General features: G+C 37.1%; 1 protein-coding gene across 2 annotated transcripts in view; it reads right to left on the bottom strand.

The window, feature by feature from the left end:
• Window positions 1–24851, bottom strand: part of LOC150087365 (phosphatidylinositol 4-kinase type 2-beta-like) — a 171292-nt gene that overhangs the window by 50630 nt on the left and 95811 nt on the right. For both annotated transcript variants that reach the window (XM_090372025.1, XM_090372024.1), the window contains exons 6-7: window positions 20396–20486; window positions 12074–12207 (exon numbers count right to left, since the gene is read on the bottom strand). In XM_090372025.1, coding sequence (XP_090228151.1) covers window positions 12074–12207; window positions 20396–20486 — 225 coding nt within the window. The remainder of the gene's footprint in view (window positions 1–12073; window positions 12208–20395; window positions 20487–24851) is intronic.

The following is a 24851-nucleotide window of genomic DNA, read 5'->3' as shown; positions in this document are numbered from 1 at the left end:
CCCACCATCAATCAACACTGCTTCAGCCATAGACCACCACATTTGCACTCCGTTATTTCGGGTAGATCAACAATAACAAACTTACTGGAAACCCTTTTTCGCATGCAGAAAGCACTAAATTAGAAAAAGCAAATTGATATTATTTTTTTGGATATCTCTGCAGCCTACGACAACGTCTCAATTCCAGAGGTCATTGCGATTTTAAGGAATTATTTTAATGTAAGAGGAAATTTGTTAACTATAATAACCAGCCTGCTAGAACATAGAAAACTTACTGTTAAGCACCAAAAGCTACAATCTTGCTTTACCACTCGCAAGGAGTGCCACAAGGGGGAGTTCTTTCGGCTACCCTCTTCGCGGCTGCCCTGGAGCCGTTTCTTGCACGGTACTACAATTTTATAACATATGCTGACCATGTAAAATTCTTCATCACTTCCAAAGACTATGAATCAGCAGAAGGTATTTGCCAGATGGCAAATAGCACAATCCGAGAATTTGAGAGCTACCTGGATTGCATTGGGCTCCGTATTAATGCACAGAAGTCTGCCCAAATGACCATAACTTACAAGCAGAATAAAAATGACATCTCGATCACTGTGAACGGGTCTAGTGTGGAAAAAGTGCACTCTCACCTGGACCTGGGTCTTAAGTGCCCATATGAAGACAAAAATATTCGCCGCTTTATGGGCTACTAGACAGGAACTGGTAGGAATTAGGGATCCTCAGCTAGCGACCAAGTACATTTTAATGTGTGTCCTGCCAATTGCAATGTGTGCCTAGCAAATCTGGTCTTCAGCTCCAGATTCACATTATAAGTCCGTCCTTGGGATCGAGTACTGGTTCTTGCGATGGCTTAACAGAGTTGCTGGCCACCCTTTTACTATCTCAAGGGCCATTCTCTACTCAAACCTTAACATCACACCCTGGATGCAGCGGACAATTAACAGGAACATACACACTCTCGCACAAATGCTCACAGGCAGAGTGGATGCTCCAGTCCTGGATAATATTCTAGTCAAACCGCGTGCCACTGCTAGACGTTGCGGAGAAGTAAATAATCCATTGCGTTCAGTCCTGAACAATCTTAGTAGCCTGCAAAGATTCTTCCCATCAAATGCAGCGAAAATATTTAATTCACTACACATAGATGCCGAAAAACTGTGTGAGGATGCAGCATACCGGAAAGAGATCTTTCAGAATTCGTACAGACTTACCGAAATATGAATCGGCTGCAAAGTACCAAAGAATTGTGAATAAAAGTGAAACTTTCTGCTTTAAGAACAATAATAATTTGTTGACTGGAAAAATATACCTTCTGTAACAGTTATGTAAATATGTAAGTTATAGATGGAATTATTAGTGAATTGTAAATATATGAGTTGTAGAATGTTTGTACAGAATGATTAATGTGTAAATACTGTATATATTAAACATAAAATGTGTATATAATATTACGGGACGAGGCTACGTGTTCAGTATATGTAACCCACTGCACGTAGTATCTCGTACCCTGATATGTACTTAGCACCCTCCTGGCACTTTGCCGTCCCGGGGTGGTTTCCTTATGGAAATAAACAGATAATAATAATAATTCCGTTGCATTCCTGGGTCGAGAATCCAAAGCTCGAATGGACCTTTCCACAGTATCCCAAAGATGCTCCACAGGGTTCCTATCCGGTGAATGGGGTGGTGATTCCATGGTGGTAAACTCTGTGGAATGCTCTTCGAACCATATTCTAGTCCCCCATGGCTCTGTGAGGTGCATTGTCCTGCTGGAAGAGTCCATAACCCTGTGGGTGCACGATGACCATGAAGGAATGCAGATGGTCTGCAAGAATGGACACGTAACCTGGACCATTCAGAGATGCATTTGGACATACCAGAGGTCCCAACGTGTGCAAATTAAACACTCCCCAGACCATTAATGACGATCCACCTGCCTGAACAGTTCCTTGTTGACATGACGGGTGCATAACTTTGTGCGGTTTCTGTCAGTATGCACCCTCCAGTCCACTTGAAATAACTGGAAATGGGTCTCATCGAACCAGATCAGTCTCCAATCATCCAAGGTCCAGTGCCATTGTTCTTTTGCCCAGCTGAGGAGTTTTGGAGTTTTGCCCAGCTGAGGCATAGAGTCCCGTGTCGTGGTGTTAGCAATGGAATTTTGGTGGGTCGGCGGCTCACATAATCTATTGTGACTAATGGTCATCTGATGGTCTTGGTGGAAATGTTTCTGGCACATCGCTTGTTGAAGTCAGCAGTAATTTGTGCCACCGACACTCTCCAATTGGCTGAAACAATGTGAGACAGACGCCGACGGCCACGTTCACCTTTCTCCTCCCACAGCCCCATCCACAATGAGATGTTATTCCAGAAATGGCGTATTCCTGATACACTCTTGACACTGTTGAACAGGGATAGTGCAATTTCTATACAACCTCTGCAATAGAGTGACCCATGCATCGGGCATCCACTATCAATCCCTCTTTCAAAGTTGGTTAACTCACAATGTTTATCCACACTGACATCAAACTACCATCTACATGAATGCAGTGAACCTATATACCTGCCAAGCGGTAGGTTGGTCCACTAGCAAGAGGGATGACAGTGTTGCATTGCCCAGGAACTCTATGAATTCTGTCCTTTCAGTGTACTCAGGTAGAGTTAAAAAAAAAGTGAAAAATATTCATATACATTAAAAGCTTTTAGAAATAGGGTAGCTAAGAAGCCCCTAAAGAGCATGTAAGGTGTACACCATGCAAAATTGAGTACACCTTGCATAGCGTTAAATTTCTGAAAGGTGTGCAAATTAGTGCAATGAGAAAGGCATACAAAGAAGAACATCAGTAATTGCCCTCAGGGTTTAAGTTTGAAAAGCTGACCGGGCTAGCCAGGTGGGTAAAGTGCCTGACAACCCAAAGGTCGCAGGTTCAAATCCCACCTCGGGCTTGGATCAGAGTAAAATGCAAAAACCTTGGGAGGTGCATTATGGCCACAGAAGTCGATGTGCCAATAACTAACAAAAAAGTTTGCAAAATATTGGAAAATGATTTACTAATGGCACTGCCATTAGTAAATCATATGTAAATCAAATCATAAATAGATGCTAGAGCAACAATAATCTGGAAAAGCCCTTTATGCTGCTCATAATCAGGAGTGATCATAAACCACTTTTTTTATGTACTCTATAACTGTTTTTATGGCAATGCTGATAATTAACAATGGGCTATGCACTTTTTGTAGCATATTTCCTGATGGTATTTCTTCCTATCTTTTAAATTTTAGAGCCATTTTTAATTAGCATTATACAGGATATATCATAACACATGGGACCCACTTCAGGGATGGATTTAGGACCTAAAAACAATAAAAAAAATTTCATCTAAATAAAAGTCTGATTTTGCCTTGTTTGTGAGTTACAGCCATTTTCTGTATTCCAGCAACTATCTGCTTAAGTTTACAAGAAATGCTCAAAATGACATGAATATAAGCCTCTAAATGTGCCACAATGTAGCCTACCTCACCCACTCAAAAGTTCCAGGTGTCTTTTGGATTTTCTGTTTTGGTGCTGATGGGTCTACCAACCATCTGAAACTCGTTTTCTAAATGAATCAGTTTCCACAAGGCATTCATATATTCTCTGAAAGGTTTTATTATTTGGCACAGGATGATCAAGGAAGTTTTCTGCATACAAATGTCTTGCCTTGGTTGCATTGCCTCTAGCAAGTCCATACATGAGATGCACGTCTGCCATGTCTTGATTTGAATAAGCTTCTATTATCATAGCAAATGCACAGTATCGAACAGTTATTAACAAGCTATAAATGTAGTGTCCTTGTCAAGATCCCATAGCGTTCTTTGAGTGATTTTAATAATTGAAATCACTCAAAGAACGCTATGGGACCTTGTTCACATAACTATAGGCAAGGCCCTCCATGAGTATCAAGCACTGTTTGCAAACAGTTGAATGCCACCATTTATGCTAACTCAGTTTGTGTGGAAAGAATTGCTGGAAGACAAAAATGTCTGTATATCAGAAACAAGGCAAAATCAGACCTATGTTTACATGACCTTTTCTTTATTGTTTTAAGGTCCTAAATCCATCCATGAATTGGGTCACACATGTTATGATACACCCTGTATAAGATACCAAATTTCTTAGATTCTAAGACTCCACAACTGTAAGATGCACCTTAATTTCAGTACCACCAACAGAAAAAAAGCTTTGATTCTAAGAAAAAATAAATAAAATAAAATGCTAAAATATATCTAAGAAATATTTTTATTATAATAGAATTCAATTTACTAACAACAATAGTATTTATCAGTAGGTATGTTATTCATCACTTCCTTCTGAATCTTCTGAGCCATTGATATCTGCATCTGAATCAATATCAGAGTCTACTTCACATTCAGAGTCTGATTCTTCTGAGCCGTCGTTATCTTCACTATCCCATAATATATCGTCTTCTGAGCTATCAAGAGTGTTGGTGATGCAACATTTTTTAAATGAGTACTGCACTATTCTTTCAGGGATTAGCTTCCAAGCTGTTGATACCCATTCTGCCAATTTTGATGCCAGTGTTTTCTTAATTTTTCCGGAAGGTTGTCAGTCAACAGCCAGGATTCATATTCCTTTCTCAAGTAATCCTTAAATGGTTTGCTGACTGAAACATCGAGTGGCTGCAGTTGGCTAGTCATGCCACCAGGAATCACAACCAAATCACCATGTTTTTGCAAGATTTTATTTTTGACCCGTTTGGACAAATGTCCACGAAATGCATCAAGTACTAGCATGCTAGGTGGGTTACGAAGACTTCCAGGGCATCTATTCCACACAACATTTAGCCAGTCTTCCGTAAGCTCTGCTGACATCCATCCATTTTTTTGTGCACGCACAATAACATCTTTGGGGAAAATTTAATTCTTCGGTATGATTTTTTGATTTAAAATTAAATATGATGGCAACTTTTGACCATCAGCGGTGATGCATAGTATCACAGTAATACGCTGCTTTTCTTAGCCCGTGTTTATAATCTTGATTTCTTTAGCGTTGAGAGTGTAATTTCGAAGCATATTGAAGAAGACCAAGGTTTCATCAGCATTTCCAATTTGACTAAACTCAGTTTCTTTTTTACCTTAATTTCATCATCTGTCGCTGAAAGTTAATCAGCTTCACTTGAATGCCTGCAGGAATTTTTTGACAGAGAGATGTTTGGCGCCTTAACGATAATCCACTACGACGCATGAGTCTGTCACACCAGCCGCGATTGCCTTTAAAAATTATTTTCTCTATTCCGAGGGACTTGGCAATTTCTCCAGCTTTCAACTGCATGGCTTGTCGAGTGATGGGTAATCCTTTGGCGCGTGTCTCTGTTACAAAACGTATCATTCATCAACTTGTGAAATTCTTCCTTTCTTAGGCCCTGTAAGCACTTGGTTGTTGCTTTGAATGAAAATATGGAATTGTGATCATTTCTCCAACAATGAACATTTATTTCACTAATGTCAAAATGTTGACCCACAGCTCTATTTCCATGTTCTTTTGCACATACAACTTTTTGTTTCAATGCAGCTTCATAGTGTAATCTTTTTGACAACATTTTAATGTGCAATAAGGGATCAAAATGAATGAAATACAGTAACTCCACTTCTTACGTACCTTCAAAGATGCAAACAAAACTTCCCAGTTTTCACTGAGTGAGCTCCACTATAATGAAATAATGGTGGCTTCACATTTTGAAAGTGTGTGAAATCATCCACACTACTTTATTCTCCAATGGAATTGGAGAATGCAATAACTGTCAAACTTGGAGGCGGGGTTTCTGTGTAAAAACAAAACGTGGTGCTGTGTGCAAAGCACGACAAAATTCAAAAAAATATAAAAAATGCGATTGTAAGACACCATCGATTCTAAGACGCACCCCGTTTTTAGAGACGTTTATAGGAGGAAAAAAGTGCATATTGGAATCAAAGAAATATGGTATTTTATAGCCTATGGACGCTTGCTTGTCTCTGCTGAGGGCTGACAATAGTGGCAGAATTCCTTCTTACTCTGATTCTCTTTTTCAGCCACTTTGGAGTCCAAGTAAGAAACAATTTCACCTATCTTTATGAAATAAACACAAATAATAACCACATTACTAATTTTAAACAAAAATATAACAAACACCAGTAATTTTTTGAGCTTAAATGTAATTTAATTTATTCAGGTAGTGCCATACCAGCTGAAGGCAGCTCTAGTCATCATTCAGAAGGTCCTGTGAGATAATGATTAAAACTAATGTTTATGCTTTCACTATGATTTCTTGCATATAGTTGGAAGTGAATACATACAATGGCCAAAAAATAATGTGATTTTCAATTTAACATCAAGCCCACGTTTATATCCCCTTCACAATGAAAAAGTGAAAGTGCAGTATAATTTTACGGACAGTGTGTGATATATGGGCATTATTTTTTTAAAAGAGGAAATGGTGACTATAATCACATTATCACACTTTAAAATAAAACTGACTATACATGCGGCAAAAACGTTATACAGATGTTTGATCTTGGAATAGATAGCTTTTATACAAAAATGGTGCTTCATCACACATTGGTCACTGTGCTTTTTGTTTTTTTTACTGTAGGTCTCTGGCACATCAAGTATTTTAGTCACCAGTTCATATGAAAGAGCCATAATTCATATGGAATACTAATTTATATGGTCTTTAGCATGTGTTATGTCTGTATAAGCATGTGCTTCAGGCCAATCTGCATGTTTTATGAACTGGAAACTCCACAATAACTCAAGGGAGAAGTGGTCACCAAATTTGCCATATGGGTGTACTGTGGATGCCCACGAACGTGACCAATTCTGAAGCAGGCTATCATTTGAAAGATATCAAGATCCTACCCAAGATGCAGGAGGCTGCTGTTGTATTTGTAATCAGTTAGCAGTTACTAATATATGCAATGCATGTAGTGAAAATACGGTCCAATGACCATTAATCATTTCATCAAAAACACGAATAGTAAATATAAGTGTTAAGCATGCACACACACACACACTTGACAGCAATAAACCACCCAAGCACTTCCTATTTCATTTCACAAATATACGTGGTCTCAATTCTAATCTCAACGATGTCCATTTCCACTTGCAGTCTGCCAAACCTCATGTACTTTTTCTGACGGAATCTCAGTTATCGGTTGATTCAACTACTGCTCATCTCAGATAACCAAATCATTTGCTGTATGATTCCTTTCGCCTCAAAGGAGGTACTTGTGCATATGTCCATTCTAATATTCCCTGTCAGAGACTTGGAAATTTAAAATCTCCTCTCTTTGATCTTCTCTGGCTTAAAATTTCTCTACCTCATTGTCAAATTCATCTGTTGTCTCTACCATTCTCCCAACTCCAATAATCACTTGGAGCTCTTTGACTTCCTCCCTTTGCAACTTAACTTTCTCCAGTCCAACTTTCCTAACAGTGAGGTAATTTTCCTTGGTGATTTTAATGTTCACAACTTCAGCTGGTCGAGATGCTGAGGCTTTTGAAATTACTAATGACCTTGCACAGATTGTTCATTTACCTACAAGAATACCGGACAATCCTAATCATACAGCCAACATGCTTGATCTTTTTCTCACAAACAACCCTTCTAAGTACACGGTCGAAGTGAGAGGTCCGATCACAACCTGGTGATTGTCTCTTCTCCAATGGAGCCTTTATCTCATGGCTATTCACAACCTCATGTTGTTTGGCATTACAGGAGTGCAAAATGGGATGACATGCGAGATTTCTTTTCTTCTTTTCCCGGTCGGATTACTGTTTTAAAAGTTCTGATGTCAATGTTTGCTCAGATTCCATTCCTGCAAGAAATTATTCTTGCAGGAATGGAATCCTTTATCTCACACTCCACTTTAAAATCTCGTCCTTTATCTAAACCTTGGTTTTCCAATAAATGTGTTAAGGCTGTTCAAGAGAAGAATGTCGCATATCGTAATTGGCTTGTTTCTAATTCTTCAGTTTCATTTTCTGCCTACACCAAAGCTCGCAAAAATTGTAAAGCAGTTATTTATCAGTCCAAACTAGAGTTTGAACAGGATAAGAGTAGAAAACTTGCTTCTTGCCCTAATGGTAGCTGAGCATTCTGGTCTCTTGCCAAAGCTATTGGCCGCAACCTTTGCCCATCTCTGCTCCCACCTCTGTCCAAACCAGGTGGATCGGTCGTCACTTCAGCCAAGAATAAAGCTGACCTGCTAGCATCCCATTTTTCTTCCAATTCATGTATTAATGATCTTGGTAAAACACCTCCCACCATTCCCAACACGCTCCATTCAATGCCTCCTGTGGTCTTCCGCCAATAGGATGTCAGAAGGATTTTGACGAATCTTGATGCTAAGAAAGCTCCAGGTCCCGATGGTATTTCTCCTCTTGTTCTCAAAACTTGTGCTCCTGAATTTACTCCTATTCTTTGCCGCCTTTTTTCACTTTCTTATTCCAAAGGTGTTTTTCCTTCTGCTTGGAAATTTGCTCATATCCAGCCAGTTCCTAAAAAGGGTGACAATCCCTCCCATCCAATTATCGTCCCATTGCAATTACTTCTACTCTTTCTAAAGTAATAGAGAAATCAATTAACCGCCAACTCTTAAAATACCTACAAACCTTCCATCTGATCAACGATCGCCAGTATGGATTCCATCAGTGTCGATCCACTGGTGATATTCTGGCTTATGTTACCCATTTATGGACTAATTCAATGGAAAGGTTTTGTGAAACACAAGTAGTTGCTCTTGACATCTCAAAGGCTTTCGATCGTGTTTGGCATAAAGGTCTTCTAAACAAGCTTCCATCTTATGGTTTGCCAACTGTTTTTAGTAATTGGTTATCCAGTTTTCTCTCTGATCGTTCACTGAGGGTGATGGAAGATGGCTCTCTGTCTTCTAACTTCTCCACTAATGCTGGTGTCCCCCAAGGTTCAGTTCTTTCCCCCACTCTTTTCCTCTTGTATATTAATGACCTTCTTCCATTGACTGGAAATCCTATCCATAGTTTTGCTGATGATAGCACATTGCATTCCACTTTCCATTTTGAGAAACCTTGCCCTGCTCAATCAGCTTCAACTTCTCGAAAATCTGCTACCAATTCCTTAAATGCAGATCTTCAGGTAATTCTCCAGTGGGGAAAAGACAACTTAGATGATTTCAACCCTTCTAAAACTCAGTCTTGTCTTATATCTTGCAAAAAGCATTCTTCTGCTCCTATGCTTATCTTTAGTGACACTCTGATTTCTAGGCAAAATGATATATCTCTTTTGGGGATTACCCTGACGTCTAATCTCTCTTGGCACAAGCACATTACAAATATTGCTTCCTCTGCATCTAAAAAACTTGGTTTTCTCTTTTGCTCTCGGCGTTACTTTTCTTCCAAACAGCTGCTCACTCTGTATAAATCCTAAATCCACCCTGCCACAGAATATTGCTCCCACATCTGGGGCGATGCCCCCAAAACCTCTCTCTTAGGCTTCTTGATTCCATTCAGAAGAGGGAAATTAGAAGAAGAGGGCGGAAGAGGCCAACCTGTTCCAGCTTATAAAGCAACCACTCATGTGGGACTGAGCTTCTTCAAAGAGACCTAGATAGACTTCAGGAATGGTCAGAAAAATGGCAGCTACGCTTTAATCCAACGAAGTGTAAGGTATTAAACCTAGGAAACAGAAACCCCAAAATGGCAGGGTTGTTAATGACAGTAATGGAAGTGTGCTACTGCAACAGGATCTAGATAATTTGGGCAGATGGGATAAGAAGTGGCAACTGAAATTTAACCTTGACAAATGGAAAGTACTGCATATGGGTAGAAGTAACCCCAGAGAAACGTACCAACTGTGTGGTACTACACTTAAGGTGGTAGAAAATGAAAAAGACCTGGGAGTAATTGTGCAGTCAGATATGAAGTTTTCTGAGCAATGCAGACAGGCTGCCAGGGCAGGTCATGGGGTTTTGTCAATGATATATAGGAATTTTGCTAGCAGGGAAAAGGAGGTGATTATCCCTCTGTATAAGGCAATGGTCAGGCCACGCCTTGAGTACAGGTCTGGAGGCCTAATTTTAGGAAGGATGTAGATTTACTTGAGCGTGTACAGAGAAGGGCAACAAGATTGGTGAGGGGAATGAAGGGATCCTCTTACCAAGAGAGGCTTAAGTTCTGCAAATTGCAGTGGCTGGAGACTAGGCACCTGCGCGGTGATCTGATTGAGGTATATAAGGCCTTGAATGGGTTGAGCATGCTGAATTCTGATGGGATCCTTCCACTTGTTCAGATTACGAACCTAAGGGGGCATAAATTCAAATTAAGAAAAGACAGATGTAGATTAGATGTGCGGAAATTTGCCTTTAGCCAGTGGGTGGTTAATTGCTAGAACAAACTTCCATCTGTCATTGTGGAAGTTGATAGGTTGAATAAATTTAAGGAGGAACTGGACAGGCATTTGGAGGGAATGGTGTGATTTTTTTGGCTGATGCTGCATAAGCTCATAAACTTGCTTTCTTGCATCAAATGCCACTGCTACTACTAATAACTTATTCACTGGGTGGAGTTCAACTAAACCCAGTAGTGGAGGAAAGGGACTTGGGTGTTACGATACAGTTAAACATGAAATTATCTGAGCATTGTAAACAGGTTGCAAGGAAGGCCCATGGTGTCCTATTGACGATCTATCGAACTTTTGCGAGTAGAGATAGGGACTTGATAATCCCATTATATAAGGCTTTTGTTAGACCACACTTGGAATACTGTGTTCAAGTATGGAGACCGTACCTAAAGAAAGACATCGAGCTTCTTGAAAGGGTGCAAAGACGGGTAACTCGCCTGGTGAAATCGGCAAAAGGACGTCCTCATGAAGAAAGACTTTGAATATGTGGGTTGCAGAGTTTGGAAACTGGACACCTTAGAGAAAATTTGATTGAGGTGTTTAAGGCTCTGAGAGGCATCAGTAAAATGAATGAGGATGAACTTTTCAAGATTAAAAATGATGCTAGAACTAGGGGACATAAATTCAAGTTACGGGGGGGATATGTTTAGATTGGACTGCAGGAAGTTTTATTTTAGCCAGCGATTTATAAATTACTGGAATAGGTTGCCTACTGGGTAGTAGAGGCTGACAGTTTGGGGAAATTCAAAGGTCATCTGGATAGTACCTTCGGGTGAGGGAAGTGCATAGGATGATAGGTTTAATTTCCTTTTCTTTTATTAATTATTATTTATTTATTTTTTTTTATCATTGTTTTATTCGTTTTTTTTTTTTTTTTGTTTGCAGCATAAGCCACAGGCTTTCTTGCACCATGTGACCATTACTAATACTAATAAGGTTAAATAATGATTCATCTCTAACAGAGTCTCTCCACTCGCTGCCTGACGTACTGTTTCTGCTGCATGCCTCTTCTATAGATACTTCCATGGGCACTGTTTTTTCCGAATTGGCTTCTATAATTCCCGCTCTCTCTTTCAAAACAGTTCGAACATGTGCCGCCACCAGCCAACATCCATTTACTGTCCAACTTCAAACTCACAGAACCAACTTTTCATCTTCCTCGTTTATTCATTCAACTGCCGTTTTCTGGAACAACCTTCCTTCATACGTATTTCCTGAAAATACAGTCTACACAAGTTCAAGTCCAATGTCAACAAATATCTTCTTTCATCTTCTCAACCTCCAAGCCAAGCACAGTACTATAGGCTCTGATCTCTCTCGTGTTTGGGGTTTACATAAAAAAAAAAAAAAAAAAAAAGGAACCTTGATGCATATTATAAATTCAAATATCAAGTGCACGACAGAATCAATGCAAATTTAATTATCTGCAAACAAGTAGTTACAAAGATATGTAACTGTGGGTCCTCAAAAAACTTAATACAAACCAAGTAATAATAAAATGGTATCAAGTATGTAGCATTCTGAATAATAACATAGTACTAAGTAAAATAAAAAGTTTAATATGTAAAATATTATGCAAAACAAAAATTCCCTATGTTTATTAATCAGTGGTAAGGATTAAACAACTCATTCAAAACTGTATAACCAATATTTACCTGAAACAAATCGCGAAGATCATTACAAAGGTCTTGAACAAAATTCATATCTGAAAGTTGTGGTAAGACAAGATTTCTTATTTCATCAGAAAAAGGAACTTTGGCACAGGGTAAATACGCCCAATGGTAAGGATCTAAAAAAGTTATAAATGTTCTGTTAAACCAATAATCAGGATTAAAAGTGACAAAAAACTACATAAGAATTTATAGGAGAAAAAAAATCAAAACTAAAGCAACACAATTCTTCAAGATGGTTATGGTCAATAAAAATTCAATGAAATGAATCTGAAATTCATATTTCCCTCTGAGCATCGCCTTAGAACACAAGTACCAAGTACCTTAATGAACTCACTAGATTAACTGATGTTCTTCTTTCTTTAAAACATACTGTGTCTTCTGACTGCAAGCATAGTCCAGTACGCTAGCAGTTAGCAGACTAGTATAATTCACCATGACTGCCTGTTCATTCTTCCCAAGAGGTAAGTTGAATATCTGCTCCAATAAAAATTATTTGTTTTTGTAATTACAGTACATAATTTAACTTGGCAGTGGTAGTGTAGATCTTATTACACAAATGCGCAATGGCACTTGGTAGGTGCCAATTTTCTTTTTAACTTCTGGAAAAAAAAATTTTTCAGCGATTCTGAATTGTCCATGGACTATACCAATATTTCAGCTTTTCTTAAAAAATAAACTTTTATAAAATGTAGTGTTTTTTTATTATTTTAATCACTTGTTATTTTCAAAAACAAAACAAAACATTAATTCTTCTGAAAGTTAAAAAAAATGTATTAGACAAAAAATAGACTTGAATCTATAATTCTGATCCATTTTCCAGTTGAAAAGACCATTAAGATGTTTGTTTGTTTGTTATTTGGTTTTTAGGAGCATTAGCAACTAAGGCCATATTGCTCCGGGATATGCAGTGGTCATTCCCTGACCTTTCCGCATCCTCCGTATTCGGTGGTGACGGGCTCGAACCCCGGTCTAATCAAGAAGTGTGTGCTACGCACTGCTGCTCCTTCCCACCTGGCTACGGAGGTGCCCCATTAAGATGTGCACATGCACATATATTTCTCGTTTATTCTATGTACAAATACTTGCAAAAAAAAAAAAAGGAAAAAAATATATGTCCATATTAGATACTATTCTATACTTCAATTTTAGAATTTTTTAAAAATTATTTCAAATTCGGTGCGCTTCATAACATGCAATATGTGATAGGTAGTTTTTTTTTTTTTTTTTTTTAAATAGGCACCAGCCAGGTGGCATCCACTATTGCCAGGTTAATTATTTATTATGTAAATTAATGAAATATGGGTGTGAAAAGAAAGAGTTTTTGATTCTATGAAAGTAAAAGTATGTTGGATGTGCTGGAAAAATTTGATAAAGGTGAACCTCTAACAAAAATTGTTGTTGAATTAAGTCCCGGCAAACATATTGTAAAAGATTGTAAAAAAAATCACAAAAAATTTAGATCAATTTTGCTATCAGATCGTTTCTGAAGGGCTGTTAAGGTCTTTCTGCATTTTAAAGATACCAAAATTAGAGAGAGTAGATAATGCATTCATGGCTACAATTTATGCAAGAAAGACAAAAAGGAACTTATAACATAAAATTTATGGTACAAAATGTTTTGCAAGTGCTGGATGGCTCTGAAATAAGAAAACATGTCATGGTATTCATGTGGTTCAAAAATTTCCAGAAGATTTAAGGTAATTTATCTACAGAGAAAACTTTATTGGAGAACAAAACAGGGCAAAAAACAATTATAAAACATTACCTGAGAGAACACTGAGTATCATTACAAGTGGAAGCTGCGAATTACAAGTTCCAAAAAATCATAAGTGTTTTGCCATTTTATTTACTTAATTGTCATATTATATCATACTTTATAAGTAGCTTTATAGTCCTAGTTATGCTCATTATTTTTATTTTTAATTTAGATAGAGTTTTGCAGGTTACTACTTAATATATGTAAAACTGTTGTTTCATTCAAATCTTGCTGCCATTGTTATAGTATAGAGTGAGTGGTAGGGAATTCAAATTTTTAATTGTGGTAAATAGGTAGCTCTAATGTAAAACTAGATAGTGTAATATGTATCAAAGGATTTAGGAATCTATTAGTAGTGTAGTAAATTTAATTAATTCATTGTTAATCAATAGTATTCAACTGGATATCATGCCTCAGAGTAGAGCAGCAAAGCAATGGGCACAAAGTAGCAGGAGTGCTGTGACTATGGAGAAAATCGAGGAGGGGGGATTCTCCAATGCATCACAGTCTAAAAAAATATGCACTTGTGAAATGTTTGCAAAACTTTCTGGAACAGGACATGATCTATTAAGGAGCATGTCTTTGGTCTTTGTGTGCTGGGTGAAGAGTGTTAAGAAATTAGGCGCCAACTCAGTGTTCTGATGGGTGCTTATGAAAGTTCGAGAGTCGGGTAGATGCCCTTGAAGATATTAAAGTGGGGGACCCTTCAAGTTCTCAGTTGCCCAACTCAACGCCAGAGCTCACTCTTGTGCGTCAAGCTACATGGCAGCAATCTCCAGGGCAGAATGCGCTGGTCCCACAGGAGTTAGTTATTGTCGGTGACTATTGCCAGGGAGATGGGTAATATATTGTGTAAAAAGGATAGGTGGAATAGGACCAGGGTATGTCTTCCAGGGACAGAAGCTGACAATGCTGTAGAGCAGATATTTTTTAAGGGTACAAAGGGTGATAATGTTGTACACACTGGCACTAATGACATTAAGAGTAGGAGATCTGCAGATTTACTCAACAAGTACAGGTCAATGTTGAAAAAAAAAGTTGTGACTTAGGGTTAAATTTGAAAGTGTCTGCAATTCCGCCCAGACATGATAGGAGGGGATACATGGTGAGAGCCTTGTCGATCAATTTGGCCCTGGAGAAATTGTGCAAGGCTCATGGGGATAGAATTTTTCTCAGCGTGGTCTGTGCTTGTTAACAGAAGAATGCTTCTACAGGGAAGGGATACACTTAAATAGAAGGGATGCAAGGGTGTTTGCTGATGCTATCATGGCAGTGCTAGGTCAGAAAACTGCTAGCTTGGGGGGGGGGGGGATTCACAGACTAAAAGGTTAACAGTGGCTGCAGGAAGAGGCAAAAGTGATTTTTGTACTGCTTCTATTACAATGAGCAGCAGCCTGGAGGGTGGGGGTGCTGGGGGTTTCAGGGACTGCTGGGAGTGTTCATTAAACAAATAAATACATGGGCTGTGTTAGGGTAACTAAGAATAAGAATAGGTGCATCTATACTTGCATGTACACCAATGCTAGGAGTATAGTAAATAAATTTGATGAATTTGAAGTGCTGGTCAAGACATCAAAGGTAGATATTGTTGGGATATCAGAGATGTGGTGTCACACATATATAAGGAATGCAGAATTAGAATTTGGGAAATACAAATGTGTACAGAAAGGATAGAGAGGATAGGAAGGGAGGAGGGATTGTGCAGTTAATTAAGAAACACACAAAATCTAAGAAAGTGCATACAGTTGATATAGATGGACAGTGCAAGATTCAGTCAGTTTGTTGTGACATAAGCACTGGGAAAGCAAAAATGAAAGTAGGAGTGTGTTATAGGCCTAATAATTCTAATGAGTATGACAAACAATTTTAAAGAGAAATAGAATTGGCCAGTAAATCAGATTGCATTATAATGGGGGATTTTAACTTCCACAGATATTGACTGGAACTTGTGGGTTGGTCACTCTAACACTAGCAAGAGTTTTGTGGATTTATTGGATGATCATGTTCTGCAGCAGCATGTTCAAGAGGCAACCAGAGAGAATAATACTTTTGATCTAGTTATCAGCAGTGATTAATCGTGCATTAAGAATTTGCAGATAAAAGAACCACTAAGTGGCAGTGATCACAATGTACTGATTTGGGATTTACTTAAAGATATAATCACCATCATGGGTAAAGGGAAGGGTTTTTGCTTTTGTAAAAGTGACTACAGTGGTCTAACACAGTTTTTATATTCTATACAGTTGGACCAACTGATGATGTTACCAACAGCAAATTCCAAATGGGCAGCATTCAAGGAATTAGGAGTGAAAGCTACTAGGCTTTTCATACCGATTAAGAAACACTCTTCAAGGTTAGGCCTAAATGGATATTAGATGAACTAATGAGACTCACTGCAGAGAAGCAAAATGCATGGCACGAATATAAATTATCAGGCGACACAGAAGCAGCAGGCCACAGATATAAGCTAGTCTGTAATCAAATCACAAAGAAGGTTAGGCAAGCGAAGGCAGATTACGAGAAATCTTTGGCAAAGGATGCTAAGAAACACAGCAAAGATTTCTTTACTTATGTAAACTCTAGAAGGAAGGGGATGAATCAGATTGGTCCACTAGATATTAATAGTTTGACTATTGATGATCCCACTCAGGTAGCTGACAAACTGAATGAGTATTTTGCATCAACATTTGGATATGAGGACTTATTTAAGGAGGGGAATGCCAGAAGTTAAACGAACTGTAACAGGGCAATTAATGATTTTGTAATAACTGAGAGCAAAGTGGAGGAGAAATTGAAGTTAAACATAAGAAAGGCATCTGGAGTGGATGGGATCTTCCAGTTATATTAAAGGAGGCAGCAAAGGAAGTAAGTAAACCCTTAGCCATAATTATGAGAGCATCCTTGGACTCAGGGGAGGTCCCCACAGACTGGAGATGTGCAATATATCCTCAATTCACAAAGGGGTATCAAAGGATAACATAAGTAATTACAGCCCTGTTTCTTCAACTTATGTTGCATGGAAAATAATAGCGTCATAGGTTAAAGAAGCATTGCAGGATCATCTAGACAAGACTACAGTAATAATTCAGACATAGCATGGGTTTGTTAAGGGAAAGTCTTGTCTGACAAATTTGACTGGATACTATGATGTGGTCACAAAGGAACTGGATGCAAAAAATAATTTTGATATCATATACTCGGATTTCAGGAAAGCTTTTGATACCGTTGCACATGGAAGACTACTGTATAAACTGGAGCAGTATGATATTAAGGGCAAGTTGCAACAATGGATAAAAAGGTGGTTGAGTGGGAGAACACAGAGTGTGGTAATCAATGGGTGTTGCTCTTCGTGGACTAATGTTATTAGCGGAGTCCCACAGGGTTCGGTGTTGGATCCACTGTTGTTTTGTATATTTATCAATGATACTGATGAAGGCGTATCAGGCTTAATGTCCAAGTATGCAGATGATACAAAGGTTGGCAGAGTTCTTAATGACAGTAATGGTAGTGTGATACTGAACAGGATCTAGAAAAGTTGGGCAGATGGGCTGAGAAGTGGCAACTGAAGTTTAACATTGACAAATCCAGCAAAGTACTGCATATGGGTAGAAGTAACCCCAGAGAAATGTAGCAACTGTGCGGTACTACACTTAGGGTGGTAGAAAATGAAAAAGACCTGGGAGTGATTGTGCAGTCAGATATGAAGTTTTTTGAGCCGTGCAGACAGGCTAACAGAGCAGGTCATGGGGTATTGTCAATGATATACAGGAAATTTAGTAGTAGGGAAAAGGTGGTGATTATCCCTTTTTATTTTGGTCAGGCCACACCCTGTGTACTGGTCTGTAGGCCTCATTTTAGGAAGGACGTAGAGTTGCTTGAGTGAGTACAGAGAAGGGCAACAAGATTGGGGTCCTCTTACCAAGAAAGGCTTAAGTTCTGCAAATTGCAGCATCTGGAGACTAGACACCTGCAAAGTGATCTGATTGAGGTGTATAAGGCCTTGTATGGGTTGAGCAGGCTCAATTCTGATGGGATTCTTCTGCTTGCTCAGATTACGAACCTGAGGGGACATAAATTCAAATTGAGGAAAGACAGTTGTAGAATAGATGTGCAGAAATTTTCCTTTAGCCAGCTGGTAGCTGATTGCTGGAACAAAGTTCCATTTGACATTGTGGAGGATAATAACTTAAATAAATTCAAGGAGGAACTGGACAAACGTTTAGAGGAAATGGATGTGTGAATTTTTTTTTTTTTTTTTTTGGCTGATGCTACCAGAGCAGGCCGCTTGCTTTCTTGTATCACGTGCCTCTACTACTACGACCACCTGTAACAATGATGGCAAAAAAAAGTAGGGCCTACAGGATACAAAAAATCCATTGAGACAATCATGGCAGCAACTTTTTGTTGTTGATAAAGCAACAAATCCAGAGTTTTTAATAATATAAATTGTTCATTTTTCTCAGTTTACTAGCACTAATCAAAATCAGCATGGATGGGCTCTGCATTATTCAAAGAGTTTTTTTTCATGGATTTGCATCTTCTGTAAAGAAACACTTTAGCTTACCTCAAAAGACTATTTTCTTTATGGAAAATACTCCTTCACATTCCAATTGTGAGGAAGTTAAAGAAGGGGACATAAAGGCCATGTTTTTACTATCAAATGTAATATCCTTGATCCAGCCTATAGACTAAGGGGTTCTAGAATGTCTAAAGAGATGACACGGACAAGTTTTTGAGTTCAATTTTGGTAAAAAAATCAGAAGACACAAATACAGGTCTTATAGAATTGCTAAAAGTCATCAACAGCAAAGATGTGTTTAAAGTATAGCACTAGCATGATACAAAATTCCAAATTCAACATTTATTAAATCATAGGGACACTTTAGTCTGAGGACGATGGACACTAACGGAAGTTCCAAACTACAAGAAGACAACGAAGACCATGGTTTATTAATTGATTTCAGTTAAATTAAAGGTTCCAAAGGTTTACAGCAATAAGACATATAGCATATAGGAATGCACTGATTAGTTGAAAAATTGGCACCTCTGTAGCCGGGTGGGCAGGAGCAGCAGTGCGTAGCACACGCTTGATTAGACTGGGGTTCAAGCCCGTGACCACCAAATACGGAGGATGTGGAAAGGTCAGGGAATGACCACTGCATATCCCTGGAGCAGTATGGCCTTAGCTGCCAATGCTCCTAAAAACCAAATAACAAACAAACAAACAAACAGCTGAAAAATTAAAATATGAATGCTGCAGAAATCATATATACCATGACAGAAACAGATGGCTCTAAATATGAAGAAGGTACATGAAATCTAGGGCCAAAAATTTATCTTGCAGCAGCAAAAAACACTCTAGATACAGCTTTATATTATAGCGAACAACAGAATGATTCAACCGTAAACACTCATATTTAGGAAAAAGTGGGACTATGCTGCAAAACATCACATTTCATCATCTAAACGGATTAAAATTACCAAACTGTCTGACATGATCAGTCTCAGTCACGTCACATGTGAGAGCTTCCACTATAAATCCAAAATATTTTTCTTCGGGCTTTCTCCATCTGTAATCTTTCATAATTTGAAAGATTCAATATGTACTGGTGGTACGATATACAAAATAACATCTTGTGTGGTTACAAAGATTTACAAATTTTCATTTTTTAAATTCTTTATATATATTGTTTATACACACACATTCCTCATTTGTTTTACATACATAAGAATGCTTTTATGTAATAGAATAATACTATTTTACTAACTTTAAAATAAAAAATTCAGCAGTTTTTAAAAAAATCAAAAAGTTGAATTTGTTATACTGATACATATATCAACTTAAATGTGGCTTAATCAATGAAGTTTCTATTATTTATAAAGATTAATGAAAAGAAGTGCTCGTTATTGAAATATTTCCTAGTAAAATATTTTCTATTTATAAATTACACAGTGATGACTAAGGAATGACAAAGAATGTATGATACTGAAGTTAGAACAAGAATATTTTAGATAGCTTCACAGATGACAGATGGGCTGGTTAGTGGGAAAACTAAAAGAGTAATGCATACTCTAGACTTGTAGATATCTTCTGTGAAGCACCAAAAACAGTGCTTATGTCTCTGACTCAAAAAAGAATGAAGAAGTTAGCAATCAATGATGAATTTCACCATCTTAAACAGTAAAAGACTGTGTCGAAAAGTTAATGCTTCTGTCTTTTCAAGCAAATGAAGATATGTATTATATGAATAGCTTTACTCTGAATTTGCTATTCAACTATAGCAAAACTATTTAGCCCTAATATGGTTTTAAATAATTTTGTGTGTGTTAATGTAAACTCAATTTGACTACACTATATAACAGAATATGAAACATATCAAAATTTTCTCATGCTGGAAAAACAAAATCATTCCATACCTTTTATTGATAGAACATATTGTTTACCAGTGAGTTTTTTTTTTATAGCATCTTCTCTGACCAAAATAATAAAAAGCTATAGAGAAAAAATAAGAAAATGTGTAATTTTGATTTCATATTATAATACTTACATGCTCTCCAAGAATCTGGGTGTTTAAATGGAAAAGACAGGCCATTATCTATAGCCGCAACCTTGATTGAAGGAGACTGTGTATCCCATTTCTGAAATAAATATTTGTTTCTCATTAAAACAAGCAGCAAAAAAAAAAATAAATAAAAATAAATTTATGTTCATATTTGGTACAGCTAACACAGCTAAAGGAATCTAAAACTTCACTCGAATCATTTTGTCACAGCCAATATACCAGTGCAACAATTAAGTGGGCTGAGCATTCTTTATTGCAGCATATGGACACAATCTTGTAATGTGTATCCAAGTCTGTATACTTACTACAAGAACCACAGCCATCTCTAAATGTATCACATATACATACCAATTTCAAGTTTATGTTTCAAATATATGAAGATAAAACTACTTATCCACGATTCAAAAACATGGCAATAAAACTACTTTAATAAAAATGAATACGTGTTTATTTTGGAGAGAAATTTGAAGTTTTTATTGCCTTTCAGTACACACATTCTCTAATTTTCATGAAGTAAATTTGTAATCTCCCAGCACAGTCAGGAGTGCTGAACATAGTACAAATGATAACTGATTTGTCTAGAGAGTAATCCACATCATGACTGTGATGGGTGATTGCAAATTCACTCCATGAAAACTAAAAGTAGTAAAGTATGCTTATTACCTACATTGTATAGTTTCCATACTTATGTAAAAAGTTATTACTGAAGTTTCACACTGCATATCAATTTGCCTATTGAACATTCCCAGGCAGGTATGACTTATAAACACAACACCATGACCTCAGTAGTCACCAGTACAACTTATCTCACAAATAGTACATGGCACATTTGGTATATCATTTACAGTATTAATTATTCATTCCTAAATATGTATGAATATATTATATACTGGAATATTCACAACACATTTCACACTTATGAAAGACAAGTTAATTCCAGTGAATATGCATATGCAAAATGGCTGCATAGAGTGCACAGAGAAATGTCAATAAGTGTTGCACTGCTGAACACTTGTTTCTCTATCACAGAGAAGTATGCAGCTCAAATGAATCAGAGATGGTTGAGCAACTTGCACAAGTTAACACAAATTTTTATCAATGATGTTAAATTGACTAAGCAACATAAACATCCCTAGTCTCTAATTTGTGAATGATATTAAAATATATTAACCGATATAAGTGACCACTAGCAGCTATTCTAAAAGCACTTTAAAAACACAACATACTTAATCATTGTGGCAATATTTATTATTTTTTTTTTTTTAAATCTGTCAGCCCAATTAGTTATATGGGGTATTCATTATACTCCAACATCAGAAGCCTATAATCTTGCCATATTTCCCTTTTCCAGATTTTCATTTTTAAAAACAGAAAAAAGTTAAAAAACTGCAATCTAAAATAAACAATTTTTTCTTCTTTATATGAAAGTACTACTGTAAAACTAAAAAATACAATATTTAATCCAGCAAAGGGAACATACTGCATTTTGAATATCATTCAATATGATTTTTTAATAAAAGCGAGAAACAGTCCAAAAATTTGTAATGTAATTCTTTATTTAAATATTAAATTAGATAAAAAAAACCAAATAACACATGCTATTTAAAACTGCTATAGAACCTCAAAAATCCACAGTTTCTTGAATATATCCCCAAGGGTAGTCTACTGTACAAGGGCAGAAGAAAAATAGGCTGGCTGGACTTAAAAAAAAAAAAAAAAAAAGAACCGCAAGTGCCAAATTTATGCATTATGTTTCAATAATAATTTCCAAACACCAATTTCTTTCTGTTTTACATATTTTCTAGACTGTATGTCATTGTTACTATGCATTTGCAATTTGATAGTATAAACCAGAGCTATGATGCTCAATACATTCTATTTGCAATGTTTAAAATCATTCATTTGTGACATTCAATACTATTCAATAATTCATTTCACAGTATAGTACTTACAGGTAGTGCGCATTTATTTTTTAAGGTGACCCAATTGCTGAAATCATTAGCACTGTTTATACCTCATATTAAAAATATTGGATAATTACAACATCCATACTGCAGGCAGCATGCAAACCCACAAACTTTATTTCTTAGGCAGGTACATTACCCATTGGACCGATACAGTAGTGCATGTTAACATTTTTGTTTAATGCTGCCAACTATCCTGTGGACAATATAAAGATTACAGCTAGTGTATTATCTAATAAAAATAATGAATTACCCTTGAATATTTAGGCTATATGCCTAACCTTCAAGAATCAGGAATTTTAAATCCAGAAAGTGCAATGTCTCAGAGTAAGCTGGATTTATAAGGTTATAATATATATATATATACTACATAAAATAATGCTTTTCTTTAATCTGACATTACATTAGATAAAGAACAAATAATACATTTCGTAAGAGCAGTTTTCTTATTCAAAAAATGTATTATTCAATTACCTTACTTTTAACACAAACAGCGATAGAATTTGAATTTTATATCAAAAAATATAATTGAATACTAAAGGCTATCACTCCACAAATCAGCTAGACAAGCAGGCACAAGTTGCATTTTGTATGTCAAGATGGACAGATGTAATTTTTTTGTTACCATAATTCTCCAATTATATTATAATCACTAATGCAAATCAACCATCAAGTCCATACTGAAAGAATATGAAAATTCCCACTGATACAATTCTAACAGATATTTTAACATAAGTTTACTTATATCATTTTATTTTATTTTTTTGATGCATGGAATCAATAGCACACTTACAGAAGGACTAAACATCAGTGGCACTCTTTTTTATTACAGTGTTATCTTACATGTTTGAAGTTTATTACAGTTATGAAACATATTAATAAAGTTAATAAATGAATTAGTTGGCATTATGTCTACATACTACACTCAAAGAGATAACTACCATCAGGAGTAAAGGGAAGGGCTTTTGCTTTCGTAAAGGTGACTACGTTTGTCTGAGACAATATTTAAGTTCTATACAATGGGACCAACTGATGATGTTACCAACAGAAATTCAAAATGGGATGCATTCAAAGAATTAATCTTGGAAGCTAACAGGCTTTACATACCAATTAAGAAATATTGTTCAAGATTTAGGCCTACATGGATGTCAAATGAACTAATGAGACATGTGGCAGAGAAGAAAAATGCATGAGATATATATAAATTAATGGGTGACATGGAAGCCTATGATAGATATAAGCTGCTCAATAACCAAGTCACACAGGAGATTAGGCAGGCAAAGGCAGATGAGAAATTTTTGGCAAAGGATACAAAGAAAAATAGCAAAGAGTTCTTTACCTATTTAAATTCTAGAAGGAAAAGGATGAATCAGATTGGTCCACTGGAAATTGATGATCCTGCTCAGGTGGCTAACAAACTAAATAAGTATTTTGCATTCACACATGAGTTATTCAGGGAGGGGAATGCCAGAGGTGAATTAAACTCTGGCAGTGAGTCAGACGATTTTGTAATAAGTGAGAGGAAAGTGGAGGAGAAATTGTTGAAGATAAACATAAAAAAGGCACCCGGGGTGGATGGGATCTATCCAGTTATATTAAAGGAGGCAGCAAAGGAAGTAAGCAAACCCTTAGCCATAATCATGAGAGCTTCCTTGGACTCAAGGGAGGTACCCGTCGACTGCAGATGTGCAAATGTGACGCCAATTCACAAAGGAGAATCAAAGGGCGACACAAGTAATTATAGACCTGTTAGTTTAACTTCTGTTCCAGGGAAATTAATGTAGGCACTGGTTAAAGAAGCACTGCAGGATCATCTAGACAAGACTTCAGTTATAGCTCGGACACAGAATGGCTTTGTTAAGGGGAAGTCTTGTCGGACCAATTTGATTGGATACTATGATGTGGTTACAAAGGAACTGGATGCAGGGAATAACTTTGATATCATATATTTGGATCTTAGAAAGGCTTTTGATACCGTTGCACATGGAAGACTGCTGCACAAATTGGAGCAGTGTGGCACTGGAGGCAAATTGCTGCTATGGATAAAGGGATGGTTGAGTGGGAGAACACAGAGAGTGGTAATCAATGGACACTGCTCTTTGTGGACTAATGTTATTAGTAGAGTCTTTCAGGGTTCAGTGTTAGGTCCATTGTTGTTTTCTGTATTTATAAATGATATTGATGATGGTATAACAGGCTTAATGTCCAAGTCTGCAGATGATACAAAGGTCGGCAGGGTTGTTAATGATACTAATGACAGTACGCTGCTGCAACAGGATCTAGAAAAGTTGAGCAGATGGGCTGAGAGGTGACAAATGAAGTTTAACATTCACGAATGTAAAGTACTACATATGGGAAGCAGTAACCCTAGAGTAACGTATCAACTCTGTGGTACTACACTGACAGTGGTAGAGAATGAAAAGGACCTAGGGGTAATTGTGCAGGCAGATATGAAGTTTTCTGAGCAGTGGAGATGG

The sequence above is a fragment of the Mastigoproctus giganteus genome, chromosome 4 (assembly GCF_048544385.1).
Source record: "Mastigoproctus giganteus isolate SK-2022 chromosome 4, ASM4854438v1, whole genome shotgun sequence".
Classification (NCBI taxonomy): domain Eukaryota; kingdom Metazoa; phylum Arthropoda; class Arachnida; order Uropygi; family Thelyphonidae; genus Mastigoproctus; species Mastigoproctus giganteus.
The sequence above is the reverse complement of the archived record's forward strand: the minus strand, read 5'-3'. Positions and strand labels throughout refer to the sequence as shown.